The 20,074-nt window shown below is 39.2% G+C and overlaps 1 protein-coding gene and 1 long non-coding RNA gene across 3 annotated transcripts in view; one reads left to right on the top strand and one right to left on the bottom strand.

The window, feature by feature from the left end:
- The window catches only part of cntnap2a (contactin associated protein 2a), a 405,328-nt gene that overhangs the window by 155,438 nt on the left and 229,816 nt on the right, over positions 1–20,074 (top strand). For both annotated transcript variants that reach the window (XM_026179392.2, XM_080306454.1), the window contains exon 2: positions 10,636–10,746. In XM_026179392.2, the coding sequence (XP_026035177.2) occupies positions 10,636–10,746 (111 nt within the window). The remainder of the gene's footprint in view (positions 1–10,635; positions 10,747–20,074) is intronic.
- LOC145431103 (uncharacterized) lies at positions 13,607–15,127 on the bottom strand. The gene is made up of 2 exons (XR_013911456.1): positions 13,859–15,127; positions 13,607–13,777 (listed from the first exon to the last, which is right to left on the bottom strand). It is a non-coding gene; the product is annotated as an uncharacterized LOC145431103 (long non-coding RNA).

The raw sequence follows: 20,074 nt of genomic DNA on the forward strand, positions 1-20,074 counted from the left end.
TGTCTTCATTTAGTTTTAATTGTTATTAATGTTGGTCTTTGGTAACTCCAACACTGGTCAAACCCAAAGAATAATATCAGTTGTCTATAAATATTTTCTGTTTTATTGTTATATGCTCTGATGCATTCTGCTTTGTTTAAACGCTGGAACAGATTTTGTTTTTTGCAGCATTTCAAAAGTTATGTTAGATTTCAGTTGACAGATGCAAATGTGAAAATAAAAAGGTATATGTGCGTGTGTGTAAATCTCTGTCTTTATGTGAGGTAGCTTCATCCAAAACATCTCATTATGCGCTTGGTCTCTGCTCACATTGGCACAGGGTGCTAGATCCGTTGACAAAAATTGTTTGGTAATGGTTCCAAGACATGAAAAATGAATCTGGACCAAAAAAATTAGATTAACAGCTCAAGCAAAGTGCTGGCATGCCTGCTGGTGGTGGTTGGTAGTTGGAGGGTGGTCAGGAAAGGCAAGGGAAGGGAAGGTTGAAAATGAAATAAGCTGGACTGAAAGAGTAAAGCGCAAATGAGCAGCGTGAGCGAAGACATTTTCGCCCTGTCACATATAAAAAATGCTGGAAGTCAGAAAAAGGGTTCGACAGGACATGAATTAATAACACTGGAGAGGCCTATAGGCATCTAGGCCTAGGTTAAGTGAATCAGATTATACATGTATGGTATAAACATTTCTTTACATGAGAGAAAAAGTTGGACAAAAGCAAGTAACCTTTTCCAAGAGCTTAGTTCAAAACCTGCACATTGATGCCAGCAAAAGCAATGAGACAGAGGGTTTCTTTTGAAAAACTGCATAAAAAACTGTCTTCTTCAAGTGAAAAGATTTATTGACATCTTATTTGCAATAAATATATTTTAGCAATAGAAAGTGACCGAGATTTAGCAATTTGTACCTGAGAGAAATTAATTTCTGTAAAAATACGATAACCCCTTCTTCTGTCTTTTTTTCAAAGAACAAATTTCATATTTAGAAAAGTTAGCACTTTGTCATAGAGAGTTAAATGGTCATTTTAATTCCCACTGTGGTAGCATGTGAACTGAAAGTGAATAGGCTCCCACCCTGAGGTCTAGATGATTGTTATTCACTCCACTGCCATCTGCTATTTCATGCCACAGGAATGTGGTGGCCCTGAGCACAAAGGCGCATAATGAGACTTTGTAGTGAATCCACTGAAATACAGGATGTGTAACGCACAACCAGATACACACTGAATGATCACAAAACCTTTACATATACATATATATATAATCTGAATATTCTGAATGAAAATGTTGTGTCAGCTGGGGTTAAATTGAGCAGGAGCACACCAGAGCTCAGGCCTGGCTCTCGATGTTCAGATTCACCATGCTGGAACTCCTCCTCTTTCTGTATTACAGCAAAACCAACTTGCATGCAACTCTTGATCTCTGCTCTTGGACACATACATGCTGAACAAACAGAAATTGATTCATACCAAATGACACACTTCTAGTGTAACTTTTGTCCCTTGGATACAGATTATGCATATTCACATGGTATTTATCCGGTATCCTGGCTGAAGTTTGGTCCTTTTACAGCATCCTGCCATGCGATTACATTTGTTCCTGACCACCGAGTACACTCACGTTAACTTTTATCGAGTGGAAAAAAGTTAGCTTGCTTATATTATGCTAACATAGCTGTGTCGCTAGCGGTCACGTAGCACATCATTATATACCAGCTAGCCAAACTTCAGTAACCCTACACTGCTGTTTAGTTTTCTGTCTTCATTTATGTTGGAAGTGATAACGAGCTGTACGTTTTAATTTGTTTCCAAAACCCCGCAGTCAGGACATGCTATATTGTATTTAGATAGAAGCTAGCGAGCTAACTTCCTGCTAACTTCTAACTCCGTTAAATGTCATAAATTCCATTTTCATGGATGCCTGGATGTTAAACTCAATTGTTACACCTGTTAGAGCAGAACGCTGATCATTTTATTAAAGATGGAAGACTTTCGACAGTTTTTCAACTCTCAGTAATGCCATAGTGATCGTTTGATATATGGACCTGCAGCGGCGTTTAGGCCCAGACACGGCTAGTGACATCAGACTTAATGACCGGATAGATATTAGATGCACTGTCATGTGTTCATATAGGCTAGAAGAACTAAAACTCACTAAAAAAGTGATGAAAAGGCCTCTTATTTATTTTTAGTTGATTTAATTGTAGTATTTCTTCTTTTAAAATAATGTGACTTTGAGATGTCTCACAATGATTAGGAACTGGAACCATTGCCAACATGTATTCAGTGAAACCCTGTTCACTTTGGAATTTTATTTCACATCGAAGACACTGGCAAACAGTCGGAATAGCCATCTGTAATCCCAATTAGAACGGCCTATTCTATGCTGCAGAACATCTGTTTATTTTTGTCCTATAGCTCTTTGTGAAGCCCACTTGGGACCTGCTGTCATGAAATTCCAGGTGTACAGGACAGAATGCACATGAAGCTGCTTGCTAATTAGTCAATGGCCATTTAACTGTTTGTGAAACTTTTTCTCTGTGATGGCAGAATTTTTGAAAACACTGTTGGAATCAGAGTTGCTTTAATTTGCAACATTTGACCATAATTAGATTTTTGGGGGAGTTTTTTTAAACAGGGCAGTGGAGAGAAGATAGGACAGCAGAGAGAAAGACCAGTTGACTTGGTGTAAACAGCCTTAGGGCATATTCAGACTCGGGCCTCTGCATTAGCCTTATGGCATATGGGTCACCTCCTACCCAGTGTGTTAAACCAGTTATAAATAAAGTTGGTTAAGACCAGCTTGTGTTTAGTTACACTAGAAATCTAATATTACCTGCTGTTAATGGTAAGTTTACAGCAATATTTCTGTAGGCAATCAAGTGAAACAGTATTACTTTCCCAGCAAATTAGAAAACCTGCTGGGATCTCTCAGTACATGGGCATGGAGTAGATGGAGTCTATGCATACAAAGCTTCTGCTATTTTTGAATCAGCTCAGCCCATTATCTCAATGAGGAGGACAGCTTCTCCAAGACGGATATTGGGTATACTTGGCAAGAATTGGTAAGATGGGCTATATGAATTTATAAACATTACAACAGAGATTAGCTCCCTAAAGCAGACTTCTACAGTCTTATTTCATTTAAGGCCACTGCCTCCAGTCCAGAGATACTTCATTAAATTGAAATATGAATTTGGAAAGAAATGGAAAACAGAAAGCAGAGACCCCTTCTGCTCCCAGCCAAACCGGAGGACAAAGGCTTGCACAGACAGAGGCTCTCACACTCACTGGCACTTTGGAGAGTCAGACTGCATCTCCATGCAGCTGTTGGCACTTTTGACAGCTTCCACTGTGTTCATGACATGGGTCCACAAAAAGCCCCCAGGTCCCCAAACTTCAGTATTCAGTGTTGTTGAGAGGACAGACTTGACAGCACAGTAGCAAAACTCCACACACAATGGTTTCACAGTCATTAAATAAAGATAGCAGAGTTTTCTGTAGTGTTTTTAACAGTCTGCTCAGTGGTCTAAAGAACACTGAATGTTCTTCACCGGTTTACTGACCCCATTGTTAAAACACATGCAAAAGGTGAAACTGGCAGGCCTTTTCAGCTCCATTTTCCCTTTGTTTTATCAGGTGAATTTCAGCATGCACTGTTAAGTCTTTGTGCTAAGTACTCGTGAACTGTTTCTTTCAAGAGCTTTTGCCTAAATGGCCAATGTGGCAGGTACAACACTTAGTCAAAGAGTTACATCATGGCAGCTGTCTCAGTTCCAAAATTTCGTCTCTTGGCTTCTAAGATTTGTGATTCTATTCCAGCTAATCTTTAGGCTGTCATGAATTTTACCCCGGTTGGATTATGCTGGACTAGTGTCCAACTCCCTTTAGCTCCAAAGATGTGGCAGTGAAAAGGCCTTTGAACAGGCTGGCCAAACACTGTCTGTCTATGGCTTTGGTCCCAACTGGTAGCAGCCAGCTGACACATCTCTTGGTAGCTGTTTTTCTTCATCCTAGTTATTTACTTAACTGGAAATGTCACTAAGAAGGCTTTGGTATGTAGCCATTTTTTCTTCCTCATGTCCTGCCTTCATGTTATCTATCTCTCTTTTTACTCCCCCACACTGTCCCTATCTGTTTCGCCTCTCTTATCATTCTATCATGCATAAAACTATCTCTTCCTCTTGCACAGAGGAATAGGCTGACATTTGCACTTGGATATTGTAGTCATTTGCTTCCCCTAAAGTACCTGAACTTACAGAACCCTGCTATGCACTTGAGACCCAGGCAAATATCAGTGGCTATGACCTCTTTATTGAGTGCTGAACATATAACCATATGGTCTGTGTTCATCAATGGTCTTTTTTTTAAACACATTTTCACTAACCAGGCACTGGTCTTACAGTAACCTATTTTAGGATGTCACACATTATCCATCCAGTGTGAAAATTTATGTAATTTAGTTTATTTAATTTGCCACTATGCTTCCTATCTATTTTCCTGTATATCGTAAGGCTACATTATGTGTGCAGCAGCTGCGTCCTTTGAGGTATATCAGTAAATAATTGATGGGTATGAGTCTAGATCTCTTTCAAAGTTTAATTAGTTGCAAGGAAAACACAGAAGTTGCCCTTTCTCACACACATACCATACAATTTACCTGTGTATAACCCTGTGCTGTGATTTAATAATTGCAAAACAATAAATCAGGGCATTACTGTTGTTTTTACAGCTGCAATCCTTAAGGACTGAAAAATGAGAAAAGAGACAATGTAAGATTTATTGCCAGTAATTTCACAGCTACAGTATAACCTAAATTCTCTATTTATTTCAAGTTCAAACAATTTGTACGATATCAAGGTTTCCTGATACAGCTAGTGCTGGTGTTGGCATTTCAAACAGGTTCACATTGTACAGTGGATTCATTATGAATGATCAAATCGGATACAGTCTCCCATCATTTCTGTGCTTTTTTTCTCAAGTAAAAGCAATAAAAAAGACACTCAGTTCAGATAAGGGCAAAGTATATTTACTGGCTTCTTTCCACACAAGTCACATATGGACGAAATGCAGCATTATGTAGAGCACTAAAGCCTCAGACAGGGCTTTAGAGTTCCTCTCAAATATGCCACTGTATATTGGCTTTATTACAAAAGCAGAAACTTTTCATTTTCTTTTCACTGCTATGTCCTTGGTTCTTTGTTGTCCCCCCCAATCAACATGAATGAGCCCATCCTCATTCATATAATGTCACCGACTGTGGTGTTTTTGGTTTTTCAAGCTGACTAAATGGCAAGTAAAAAGAAACCCGAACTGTAAAAATGAAGCAAAACTGAGGACAAAATAGAAAGCTTCCCAACAAGACGCGAGTTGCTCAAGAGGTCTTTCTTGACAGACTTCTGGCTAAGATCACATCTCACTGGCAGCCCTTTTTCTTCATTGTCGCCCTTCGAAAGAGGACTGCTTCTCAGTTGTTAATGCTGAAGCAACCAGTGCATCAAGTCTCCAGAGGACACCTTGCACTTACCCTTAAGACAGCTTTGAAAAAGCAGTAGTACTTGACACTCAAACGATGGAAATATTTGGCATAAACAATGCTAATTTTCAATGTGAAATATTATATAAGCCTACACAATGCAAACCTCCACCATGGCAGCTCCCTCGCCTAGCTTTATTTACTTTGTTTGCTTTGCCCTTTTTATACAGACTTTAAAAAGTTTGTAGTACAGCAAAATTCAGATAAGTGTAGCACGTTAGATGCTTACTTTAATTACACAAACATCATGTAGGAGTAGGCCATGGATAATATTGATTTGCAAATAACAGGATAAGGATAACTTGGGCGTATTATATAATATTATAATGCAGTATATTTTTAACTAACTAAGCAGCTCATTCTCTGTCTCTTAACCATGCCTTCTAGATGAGCTTTAAAGCTGACACATTTTTGGTTCAGCTTGAAAGAAAGGCAGATGTGAAATGCAAAAGTAAAGTCTATAATGTGATCAATACTGTTTATACTGTTTACAATATTTTACTACTGTATTGTATAATGTTTTCAATACAAACAATAACAGTAAGAAACACAGTTTTAGACAGCTCTATATAGCATTAATATTAGCATTACTAAACAGCAGATCAATCTGTTGAGCATGAAGGAGAGGTCAGACTTGACTTTTTAGACTGGTGGATATAAGATGGATTGTTAACATGACCCAGCTCTACACCCCTACAAAGTTTTATCTGAATTTATTCAAAAGTTTTTGAGTTATTGTGTTTACAGACAGAATGATATTCACACACACAAATACTATCAAAAACACAACCTCCCTGAAGGAGGTAATAATAATAATAAATGATGAACAAAACCATTAGTTGATTTACTTGCTCATTCTGTGTGTTAAAGATATACTCTGGGTTTCTTAAAATATTCAGCACTGGAATAAAATAGCTGATCAATACCGAAGCACTGGCGTTTCACTGAAGGAAAGCTACAGAGAGTCTAACATTGTCTGCACTTGAATGAGCCATTGTACATCTTTCAGTATAAAAAAGAAGAAAACTGCTACTGCAATTCCATCAACCACAAACAAATTTTTATTTTAACATGCAATATTAAAATTATTGTTGTTGTAGTTATCACCGGTCCCCTTGTGAATCAAAACAGCATGCTATGAAATTTCAACTGCGAGTAGAATCAGTGCCTGTGGAATGTTATGAAGCCAGTAGACATAAGGGGTGAATACATACATGAGTAATGCACATGGCAGGGGATACCTTTGGACTTGGGAATCAGCAACAACAGCAACAGCAACCACCAGAAATAAACTGCACACATAGAGATGCAAGGAAAATAAGAATTTGGCAGCTTTACCGAGGACCCAAATAAACAGATGCTAATTTTTTTTGTTTAGCTGATTTAATGGAAATGTGGTGCAGTGTACTGTAATAGCGAAAACAGTGAGCGCAGCTTATGAGGTCAAATTGCGTTTAAGTCTAATCAATCACTTTGTAAACATAGCCACCAATTTTGCCTCGGGAGGTCTTGCCATTATCAAAATTAAAGACAGTTAAAGTTTCGTTTCATAGATCTTTGTGATGGCTGCGAATATTCAGGGTTCTGCTTTCAGAGGCAAAGCACATTTTCACCCAAGTTCTTTTTCACATATTTTAAGATATTTCCACATTACTGGTCAGGGTTGTTAATAGCTACTATATTATTAGTACTGTATATTAGAACCATCATTCTTCAACCAAGACAAGCCATTGTGGAAGCATGCAATCATTACCGTTTTCTGTATTTTTTTTTCTCTTTTCTGCAAGGTTACTCATATACTACCAAACTGTTGGAGAGGTGGAGCACAGAGGAGGAAAAGAATCTCATGTTGAATCATGTTACTTTCTTTAAAATTGTGAAATAGAACATTGGCCTTGGTACAGGTTGACTTTCCACCTTTTCCACCTTTTTCATTTATTTAATTTTTTTTAGTATATATCTTCTGATCTCTAAAATCCGTACATGTATAGCGGCTTCTCCCCAGAAGAGAGTTTAGAGAGCCCTAAGGAAATAAGCGGAGGCACTGAAGAAATTCACTATATTTCTCACCACCTTGATTCCTTTAAAATCTACTTTCTCTCTATTAACTCGCCTCCTTCTTTCATTCCATTTCTGCCTCCTCTTCCAGCCTTTATTCAATGTATTCTGTTAGTGTGAGTGTGTGCGTGCGTGTGTGTTTGTGTGACCTACAAAGCCTGTTCATGTGCAGCTAGAGCAAGTCTTTGCCAACAAACCTATAGAAACACTCATTAGACGGAAGCTGCAGTAAAGCTGTTGTGTTCCCAAGTGTGTGAATGAAAATGAAGAATCATCAAGTGTATGACTGGATCTAAGCGCAAGTGTTTGTGCTTTGTGTCAATCACTGCACAAACAGTTGAATATATGGATGCAGAACATTTGTCCATAGCCGTGAAGGAGCTCTCGTGTGCATTTGTTTGTGTGATAGAGGATCCTATTATCATTAATTAGGATGCAAGAATAAATTTGGAGACTCTTGAGCATGACCCAAAGATTTCTTGTAATTTCATGACCAGATGCTGCTGCACGAGAGCTGCACCTGTGGAACAGCTGCAAAAGGAGATAAGCAGGAACACATCACTAGCTGTTCTGGCATGGGTTGCAGCTGGTGACACGGGCTCACCTGAGTCATTTTAAAAGAATCGTACCTCCTCACACAGTATGCAAACAGACTTTTTAAATCCCGCTGCCTGAAACCACGTTGTTGCCCTTCTCTCCCATTCTATGATGCTGAGTCAGACGCCTGACAGTTGCAAGTGGACTTTGCTAATATTCCAGGGTGACATGAATGTGCCAGAAATGTCATTACTTTTTATAAAGGAGAACCTTGATGTCTCTGTGCATATCCACCTGCCAAAGCAGGCAGCAAAAGGAGAAAAATGTGGAGCTCTTTCAGACCACAAGGGAGGCTTTCCAAAGAGAAATGCACACTTGCATGCAAGCATACAAAAGGACACACCCACACACATTGTCACGATTAGATATTTTCCATTCTCTATGAGCCCACCTGTAACACAAACTCTTTGAGACTTTCACCAGATGTAGTCTACTGTACACACACACATGTGTGATCTGTCTATGCACATTCACAGAAGGAGAAACAACACTCTTTTCTAAATTTGACTCTCCCTCATACATACTCAGACTCTGTGCGCACACACACACGTAGTGGGACATGACAGAGAGCTAGTGACTGTGCCTACCTGACCTGACAGACCATTCACAAGTTCTCTCTGCGTGGAACCTAATGTACTGGAAGAGGGGAGTGTGTTTGTGTGGATGAGAGAGTGAAAGGGGTGGATTGAGAGAAAAGAGAGGGAAGAGACTTAATCACTGTGTGCATGTGAGGAATATTCAGTATTTCTTTCCTTTGATTTCTGCTGTGTTTGTGTGTTTCATATGTATTCCTCTGCCGTCACGTTCTTTGTTTTCTCTTGAGAGCACTAGCAGAATGTTAGCTTAAAAGTGAGGTTATGAGGAGCATCGCCGTGGTGGTCTTTCAGATAATTTTCTTCACAGCAACCCCAATGAAACTTCTATTTAAATGAAAGAAGTTGACATTTATATCTGTTTGCAGAAAAATCAAACCTAAAATTTCATCATAGTCATTTATAAATGCCTACTTCGTACTTCAAATTTCAGAAGTGAACAAATGCAGAATAAATATGTGTAGGGTTTAGGGCTGCCACAAACGATTATTTTGATAGTCGACTAGTCACCGATTATTTATGCGATTAGTCGACTAATCAGATCATCATCCACTGGACGTAAAACTACAGCTTATTGCACCAGCAGCATCTGCTCTTATATAACTATCATTAGCTTACAGCTTTAAGCTTTTAAGGTGCTAACTAAAAATAAAGACAAGATGATAGTTTATTCAATTTTAATGAAATTTGCAGATTGTTTCGGTAAAGTTTAATAAACTCCTTGCTATCTAAAATATAACAGGACACCGGAGTATATTCTCCAGCATCTCACACTTCTGATAATCAGCTGTCTGCTTGACGTTTATTCAGCTGTGTAAAAACTATAACTTTAATCTCAGCCAAACCGATTTACTCAGGAACAAATAAAATACTAAAAAAAAAGCCAAACAATAACATTTTTAATTTATCTAAGTGACTCATATATATTTAACCTGAGTCACGAAAGACGGCGGTGGGTTTGAAAACAATTTGCCGGGAGTCCGGTGTTCTCACGGCGCTAGTGAGCCTAGCCCCCGGCTAGCTATCGAGCTAGTGGGTAACAGACGTCTCCGAAAACGTCGGAGCGCTTTTGAAAATATGTGGTGTCCTGATAAACTGAGCAGATATTTGAGGTTTACACAGCTACATTCTCGCCTGAAAATATGTTAAACGTTTATTTTGTGACCCAGAAAGAATAATAAGAGTAATATTAAAACTAACTAGCTACCGCCATTGTTGGAAACTAAGCTGGGCCGCGCTATGAATTCTGGGACACAGCTGCTTCTTCTTCTTCGGGGTTTAACGGCAGCTGGCATCCTTGTACATGCTGTGCTGCCATCTTCTGTTTCAGTCCGTTATTACACTCTTAAATCCTGCTATTATTCCTGCGTCTTTTGCGATCTTACAAAGCTTCAAACGACACGTCGACTATTAAATCAGTCGTCGACGATTTTGATAGTCGACGTAATCGTGACTAGTCGACAAATCGTGGCAGCCCTAGTAGGGTTTAACCTCAGGCTGGGGCAATTCATTTTAGCCACTTGTATTTCTCCTCTGTTTTGATTGGTTGTTTGGTTTTTTAAATCAGCTTTGCATCTGCATTTAGTTACCAGGCCAGATTGCCTGTTAAGGTGGATATTTTTGCAATGTGTTCGTGAATTTGCCAAATTGGTTTGACTAAGTTGAGATTTTCTCATAGAATTACAGTTAAATAGGATTTAAAATGACCAACAACTACTTAATGTATTTTCTATGCATGAAAAAGTGTGTATGTAAAGCAAAAAAACACAGCTCTTTATCATATCCTCTGTTTTCTTCCAACGTCCTCTTCTGTTTCTCACTCCTTCTGTTTTAATATGCGTTCTTTCTCTCTACAGAAAAGTGTGATGAGGCTCTTGCCTCTCCTCTGCCTCACACAGCCTTCACCAGCTCGTCTGTCTTCTCCAGTGGATATGCACCTGGATATGCCAAGCTCAACAGGAGAGGAGGTATACAAACACACACAGACATACGTGCATGCGGACACACACATGCGGACAAGCCTACAGATGGCCATGTACTCACACATATATGCATTCTGTTGGAGGGCTCTGCTTACATGCAGTGTAGACAGAGATAAAAGTAAATACCTAATTCAGGTACGTGTACATACAGCCTTATGGATGATTTTAGAGATGACACACTGTGAGATAAACATTCAAGCCTTCATCGAGCGACACACTTCTCAGTGCTGCACAGCTGCTCTCACCACCTTCCTCCTCTTTTTCTCTTTTCTTTCTTTCTACTTCTTTATATTTCTTCTCCTCTCATGCCCTCCCTCTCTTGGCTTCAATCATTATCTCAGTGACTCAGACTGAAGCTCATTTCCACATCAGTCCACAGCAAAGACAGATAGGGACAGACAATTACACCCCTCCGTGTTTATACAATTAATAATTCATACTTTCCCATCTAATATAGCCGCACTACAGCTGAGGCAACAACTCTGACATATAAAAGCAAGGTAATCTGGTATGTTTAATCATACCAATAGAATTATTTCTACTAAATGGGACTGCAGCTCCTGTAATGACACCCACCAACAACCGATTAAGGAAATAGGGAAGGAAACAATGAAAAAATGAAAAACAATTTCTCAAAAGGATAAGGAAAGGATGGTAAAAATACAGTTTAGCATTCTTCCCACCAACACATTTTCTTTTCCTCTCCTGGAGGATAGCGGTCCTTGGAGAGCATGTAATGGATAAAGTGTATATATTCAGTTTATTTTTGTAAAAGCTTAAGTAATACTTGAATGAAAATAGCTGTAGTGTGCATTTTTGTGAAATTTACTTGCGCAGAGTGATGTTGGAGTGACGTCTTTTATAAGTCATTTTTGGATGCACAATTCTGGTCCACCGAAGGGGTTGTTTGTGTAACGCCAGACGGCGTCTTTTTAGCGACGTCTATTATACTTCTAGTGTTGACGTCTGTAAGACCTTTGGGTAGGGACTATTTATGGTCCAAATGTGGTTGTTGTGGACGTCTTTTAAATGTCAAACTTGTAAGACTCATTTTAGATGTCATTTTTATAATGCTTCTGATTGTATAGGCTCTGTAGTCCCATGTTTCCAGAGGGTGGAGGGCATATTATCTGTACAGAAACAGTTATGTTTAAAAGGATGCAGAGTGATTAGCAGACATCTCCAAGATGGTGCGGGCTCCTGAGCTAAAGCAAAAGTGAGCAGCTGCGTGGTGGATTTCAAGCAGAAATATCATCTGTGCATTGACAAAGACTGTCAGGCAAATAGTCCAGTTCATAAATACACACTTTTCGTATTTTACATCTCCCAGAGCAGGCCACTTCACAAACACACTAGTTTCGTCTTACACAGCTCTTCACAATAAAACAGGATACTAACCTCTCTAAAATAAAAACAAACGGTATTTAATGCAAATACTTTTTTAACTTATTAAACACATTTTACTCCTTTTAAAATGAATACCAAAAATTTTATAAATACTTTAACCATTATTACTTCATTTACATTTCAACATGGAATTTAACATGGATTTTAATGTTTTTAATATTTTAAAAAAATAACAGTTTTAACCTAGTTACAAATAAATAAGGTGATTAATTAAAATAAATAAACTAGTTAAAGAAAAACAGGGAAATTTAAAATAACAAACAAAACAAAAAAAAACATGCGCTAAATAAATTAGTAGGTCAACACATAATAAAGCATCTTTGTTGATAAATAATCTGTATTCATATGTATCATGTTGAGAGAAACAATGTTGATATTTGTAAATTAAAAAAACATTACATTTATTAATCATGTAAATTCCCTGCACAAGTCATAGACATCTACATGACGTCCAAAAGATTACCCTGTCGAAAGTTCAAATGTTGAATATCATATTGATTTTGGGAGACACTATTTCTACTTTTAAGATTAGGCTTAAAACATTCCTTTTTCTAAAGCATATAGTTAGGGATGGATCAGGTGACCCTGAATCCTCCCTTAGTTATGCTGCAATAGTCTGCTGGGGGATTCCCATGATGCATTTTGTATTTCTTCTTCAGTCACCTTTCTCACTCACTATGGGTTAACAGACCTCTCTGCATTGAATAATACTTGTTATTAATCTCTGGCTCTCTTCCACACCATGTTTTTTGTCATGTCTTCCTTCTCTCTTCCTAACCTGTCGTGGCAGATGGCCGTCCCTCCCTGAGCCTGGTTCTGTCGGAGGTTTCTTCCTGTTAAAAGGGAGTTTTTCGTTCGACTGTTGCCAAAGTGCTTGCTGATAGGGGGTCATTTGATTGTTGGGTTTTTCTCTGTATGTATTATTGTAGGGTCTACCTTCGGATATGAAGCACCTTGATGAGATTCTCTAAGGTATAGTAGCTGATGACGGTCAAGGATTCCTCTGGAAATCAGTTTGGATGTGAACGTTACAACTTCAAGACAGATTTACTTAACTTTAAAATACTATAATTAAACATTTATAATGCAAACTGCATTAACTGTTGATGTGCGCCAACCTTCAAAATATGACATTTGTAACAGTTGTTAAAGTAAGAAGTAAAATGTATTTGCATAGCGCTTCAATAGACAAGAAAGCAGTCATGAAATATTTTACAGAGGTATCAATTAAAAAAAGAAAACAGCTGATATGTGTTTAAAATGATCTCACATGAACCAGGTGAAACAACACAGAATTCAAAACACCCAAATGCTTGTCTAAATAGATGTCTTTTCACCTGTTGTTGAAAGCATGTCACAGAGACAAGCGATGATATCAAAACATGCTGTACAGTTTCTGTCACAACGGGACTGAACGGACTCACGCGCAGGCTCTAGGTCTTGAAAGCACAAGAGTCTTTATTATGATGCACCAGGTGATTATTTACAAAAGTGAGGGGAAAGCCGGGCTCCGGGGGTCCACACACGAACGGGAAAGACACGCACACTCTCCGTCCACTCCTCCTCACACTCCACTCACTCGGGTAACACAGGGGTAGGTCCAGGGAATCTGTACACAGAGACACGAATGGGTAGTTAGGTAAATCGCTATGAAACACTTCTGAAGTCATTGAGCTGGGGTTACACTGACGAGGGTCGGCAACGGTCCAGTGACGAGAAACACAGGGCTGCCGTCTTATAAAGGAGCTGGATCACTCGTGATGAGCCACAGGTGCGTGGGCCAAGGGCAGGAGCCCGCAGGTGAGCTCCGCCCAGGCAGAGGGAGGAGGGAAAGAGGGGAAAGGAGAGAGCAGGAAAAAAATAAAAAAAAGGAATACAAAACATATGTAGCCGTACTGAGCCGACCGGGTAGGCACAGGGACCCTGACAGTTTCTGTGTTTTAGCTGTAGAGAGTCTCCCTTCGCTCTATCATTTTGACTTGCATTTAGATGCAAGCAGCTACATTTGACAGCCAAATGTACTGTTATTGGCATGAATATGTGCTCTTCCAGTGCTATGAAACAGGGAAGACACAAAATCAATATTAGCCTAGAACCTCACTTTTTGGCAAAGCTTCATTTTTCACATCAGGAGTCCTTGGCATATTGAGCCACCATTGTGATTAACAACAAACAGTTTCCATCAGCTGCTGACTTTGTGTTAAATGTGCCAAGATTATATTGAGTTAAAAGTGATCAGTGGCTAAAACTACCAAGTAATCATCACTCTGTAAGCATGGAGACCACAAAGTGGCAGAATTGCAAAGGAAATTGTATTTGCTATGAACGTATGTCTGTTTGTTTGTTTGTTGCCATCTAAGAAAAGCATCCAGTGAGAAATTGGTTTGATTGTGAATGAAAATGGTCAAATCAGTATTGATTTCCTAAAGGTCATACATGAAAATGAAAACTGGCAGCAACGTGGAGACCAAAGACCAGGAAATGTTAATGAAATTAGGCAAATATCAACAGTGGTAGGGAGTAATTGTTGCTTATGCAAAGAAGGTGGGCACAAGCGATTAAGTCATCTACCAGTAGGAGTAAAGAGTAATGTTGACTGAGATATGGCAGCGTGAGAAAGGGAAGGGAAGGCATATCAGTATTCACAATACTAGAGACATAATGCACAAATACAAACCCTAACTCCCCCCAAAAATATACATATTCAAGCAAAGATGCATGAGAGTCATCCATATTGCACATATTCTTAGAATTACAGTGATTTTCTTTACAGACAAAACATGCACTGAATGAGAAAACAAGCGAAAAGCCAATTTAGCTTCTACATGACTCATGCTCACATTTACAGAAACCCTGTGAGGCATGACAAAAACAAGTCCACACATTAAACACTCGCACTTTCACTGGAACACAAACATTTCAAAGCACTTGTATTGACAAAAACAGGACGGCACTACACATTTACACATATTATAAGGAGGGGTTCCTTCAAGCCGTTACATTTGGCAGCCAAATTTGCCGTCAGTGACATGAGTATGTGCTGATAATCCAATCTACTCCAATCTCCCAGTGCCATGGAACAGCAGAGGCACAAAATCAATGGGACACACCAATCATCTTAAGCTAAGCACATTGGGCTGTGAACGCTGACAGCTATTAGAGTTTTAGGTTATAGTGATGTGCGCGTCGGGTGTGTGCATCCAATTTTCGATGCACAGTCCTGTAGATGTGTGTGTGAATGAGAGATGGAGTTAGATGGTGCCATAGTGATTTTCCAGCAGGCAGCTATCTTGTGTAAGCCTGCCAGTTACCAGGATCCTGGTGGTCATTCCTACTTTGCTTTTTCATTTTAAGATGACACATTTTATTAGTTTTTTATAGGCACAGTATGTATTTGTGTGCCTTTATGTACAAAATGACTAAACATGAATGGGCTTGTGAACATTGCTGTATTCTTAATTGTTCCATTATAGTGCTAGACCTTTTTTTTTTACTTAACTTATAAAACAGAGTCACTTAAGATCCTTTAATTAACACATTATGTTATTAACAAAATTGCATCTTATTTAAACCAGAAAAGATTGACTGTTAACAGCTTTAGTTCATTTTTCTTAGAAATGTATTATTAGATGTGGCGTGATGCTAGATTTGTTTTGTATTTCTACTTTCTTTTTTTTTTGCACTTACATAAATCAAGCAGGGACAGTTCTGCCTCTGCATTCTAAAAACAGTCAGAAAAGACTGTTTTGTCTTTCTTTTGTTAACACTTACACAGCACCTTCCTCCTCAATTATTTAGCATTGACACAGTGCTTTTATCTGTATCTAAGCACTTCTATCTAACATTCACACACTCACACTTGGATGGATGGATCGGGGCAACCTGGGTGTCAGTATCTTGCCCAAGGATACTTAGACACATGGACAGGAGGATCTGGAGCTCAATCCCCCAGCTTTCCCATTGGTAGACAAGAAATATACGCAGCACCTGAGCTACAGCCTCCTCCTTTGCCAGTCTTCTTTTAATTTGCAATTTCTGCGTCTCACCATTTTATCTCACATTTACCTCCCTCCATCTTTTCCCTTTTTCAACCTCCAACATTCCTGCCGTTGTTATCTCTCTCATTTCCCCTAATAGTCTTGACTTTCTCTCTCTCTCACCATCACCCCTCACCCTCTCCCAAATGTCCATGCTCCCACCCCCCAACTGTCTCCCTTTAGTGTTAGTTAATGTGCCAGGCCCTGTGAAACTCAAGGACGTCAGACAAACGAAAAGGTGAACCAGCTTCTCTTGCAGCCAAAAACCTTTTGGTCTAGATAGACAAGTGCGGGGGGAAAAAGAGACAGGTAGACATGAAGAAAGACCAGATGACAGCTAATGAAGTGTAGAAAAAGAAAAGTTCTTCACATCTCTTCAGCTCTAAGATTTCAACCACATACATGTTTGAAAAACGTCACAAAACACTTTAAAGACTGACTACTCGTTTGATAAAATATTAAACAGTTGTAAAATACAGTGTGCATTCATTTTATTTGAAACTGCTGGAGTAACCCTTGTAAAACATGTGTGACCCTGAATAATAAAATGGTCAAAATCAGAGCCCAGCCCATAGCTGCTGCTATGCATCAAGCATCTACACTTTCTGTGATGCAACTCATATCAAATCTTTTTGCAGACCATGCTTGCTTAACACCCCCGTCTGTCTTGTTTAAAGTTTCATCTGAAGAAAATTACTTTTTATTTCAAATTTGTTGTGCCCAAGGTTAACTTGGAATGAGGTCAGTAAAAGTTTTCTCATTTGCTTTGACATGAAAAGGGGCGTCAGGGCATTAGACAGCCGCTTACATAAACATGATTAATACTAATAAGGCCATGGTCCTGATATTTTCTTGGCTTTCCTGTGCCATTTTGTTTGGGTTTTGTTCTTTTTACTTTCTCCATTTCCTATCCCTGCTGTGTTATTCTGTCTTTGTCATATTGTTTAGTGTTTCAGTTTTGGTTGATTATCTTTTGGTTACCTCCAGTTTGAATTTAATAACTGATTTCCATGTGTTTTATTGACTCTCTTTGTCACTCAAACTTTGTGATTGTCTCTCTTTTTTCCTCATTGCTTTCATCCGTTTCCTGCTTCCACCTGTGTCTTGTCTATACAGTTAGGTCCATATATATTTGGACACTGACTTTTTTTTAGTTGTTTTTTTTTACCTGTTTACTGAAACATTTTCCAATTATAGTTATATAATAGACATGGACATCATATGTAGACTCGCAGCTTTCATTTGAGGGTATCCACATTCAAACTGGATGAAGCGTTTAGGAGATTCAGCTCCTTAACATGTGCCAACCTCATTTTAAAGGGACCAAATGTAACTGGACAATTGACTCAAAGGCTATTTATTGGGCAGTTGTGGGCAATTCCTTTCTTATGTCATTATCAGCTAAGCAGATAAAATGACTGGAGTTGATTTGATGTGTGTGTCACGGTTGCGGCGACAGTCGTGTGGTGCCTGGGCGAAAAGGACCCAAAATGCAGGAACTGACTTGTTGCGAGTGAGCATTTTATTTACAATGGGTGAAGTACAAACAGAAACGAGGGTGGTAAGGATGGCACTAAGACACGAACCTGAACTGGGCAAAACTAATAAACCTACACAACATACAGGGAGAAACACGAGCTGAGGGCAGAGAGACGGAGAAACACCAACTAACGCCGATGAACTGACAACGAGCACAGGTAAACACACATGATAAATACACACGGAGGGAATGAGGAATGGCAAAACAGGAGGGAGGCACAGCAGATCCTAATTGATATGACAAGACACGAGACACAGAACTTCAAAGTAAAACAGGAAATATACACACAGACAGGGATGACTTGACACTAAACAGAGGGAGCACAACACCAAATTCTAACTAGGAAAACCTTAACAGAAAACATCACCAGAACACAAGATAATTCATTAATACAAAAGCCCTGAGTCACAGACTCAGGCCCATGACAGTGTGGTGCTTACATTTGGAAGATTTCGCTGTGAACAGAAAACATCATCGTCAGAGGAGGAGTCCATGCAGGTGAAACAAGCCACCCATAAGCTGCAAAAACAGAAGAAACCCATCTAAGAAATTGCTGCAATATTAGGAGTGCCAAAATCTACAGTTTGGTACATCCTTAGAAAGAAATAAAGCACTGGTGACCTCAGCAACACAAAAAGACCTGGACATCCATGGAAGACAATAGTGGTGGATGATCGCAGAATTATTTCCATGGTGAAGAGGCTAATACAACAGCCAACCACGTGAACAACACTCTCCAGGAGGTCGGCGTATCGATATCAAAGTCTACAATAAAGAGAAGACTCCATGAAAGTAAATACAGAGGGTTCACTGCAAGGTGCAAGCCACTCATAAGCCTCACAAATAGAAAGGCTAGGCTGGATTTTGCTTTTGGACAAATGAAACCACGATCAACCTCTACCAGAATGGTGGCAAGAAAAAGTATGGAGAAGGCGTGGCACAGCTCCAAAGCAAACCACATCGTAATACACGGTGGGGGCAGTGTGATGGCTTGAGTATGTATGGCCCCCAGTGGCACTGGGACACTAGTGTTTATTGATGATGTGAATGAGGACAGAAGCAGCTGAATGAATTCTGAGATGTTCAGAGTCATGCTGTCTGCTCTAATCCAGCTAAATAAGTCAAACTGAAAGAAAGACCCCAAAACAAACAGAATCTGAAAATAAAGGCCTGGCAGAACATTAAAAAGCAGGAAACCCAGCACCTGGTGATGTCCATTAGAAATAAACATTTTATTTTCATTTATTTAATTCGTCCAATTACTTTTGTGCCCCTGAATAAATGTTTTAGTTCCAAAAATGTTTTTGTTCAAGCCAACAAATTACAGCTGAAAGTCTGCACATTATTTTATTCAAAATTGATTGTGGTAGTGTACGTAAGAACCAAAAAATGAAAAAAGTTGTCTCTGTCCAAATATCACTGGACCTAACTGTAGCATATATATAGCCCTGCCCTTCTCCAACTTTCCCAGCTGATGCTCCTTTTGGATTGGTGTGTTTTGTGGACTTTTGTATTTCTTTTTAGACCTTTTTTGCAGCAGCCAAATAAAACTTTTGCTTTCTGTTGTGCAACCTGCTTCTGTGTCATAAAAATAGTTAAAACACCTCTTGACTATGGGCTTTGGCCATACATTCCAATGACAGTTCTTTCTCTGGTTATGTCGTTGGAATTTTGGATGTAAAAGCAGACCATGAGCCAGAAAAAGTAAAAGATGTGCTCCAAATAGGTTTGCACTTGTCACATAGCAACCACAAGAGCTGTGATCTGCATGTGTTCAGTGCTGCCAGTTGAAGACAGATGCCCTGTGGATACAGGTTAAAATAGAAGAGGAATGGATAGGATAAAGACAATGGAGACTGGAAATGTGTCGAGGTGAGGGTGAAGAGGAAGACACTGTGGAGTGAGAGAAAGAAAGAGTGGGAACAGACAGGCATGGGAAAAGAGAACAAGCTGAAGATGGGAGGACATGGTAACCGAGCTGTGATAAGGCCTGAATGACTGATAATTTGGTAGAAGCTGTGTAACTACTGACACTTTGGATTCCTTTTTTTTTTTCAATGCAATCTCAGAGAAGTATCAAATTTCCATGTGGGTACATCTCATTATCTCTGCCGCTCTGGAACAACACTTGGTAATGGGTTATTCCCACATAGCCGTCATTCAGAAAAAACAAGTCTAAAAAGTATTTGCGCTTTGTACAGAGACAAACACTCAGACAGGGTAAGATAACAATGGATGCCACTTTTATGTGAAAAGTGAGAGATGAGTAAACCCATGCCTCGGTGGATGTACCTACAGGCGTGTGAGCACATGTGTGTTGCTCCGCGGT

This window comes from Astatotilapia calliptera, chromosome 9, assembly GCF_964374335.1.
Source record: "Astatotilapia calliptera chromosome 9, fAstCal68.1, whole genome shotgun sequence".
Taxonomy (NCBI): Eukaryota; Metazoa; Chordata; class Actinopteri; order Cichliformes; family Cichlidae; genus Astatotilapia; species Astatotilapia calliptera.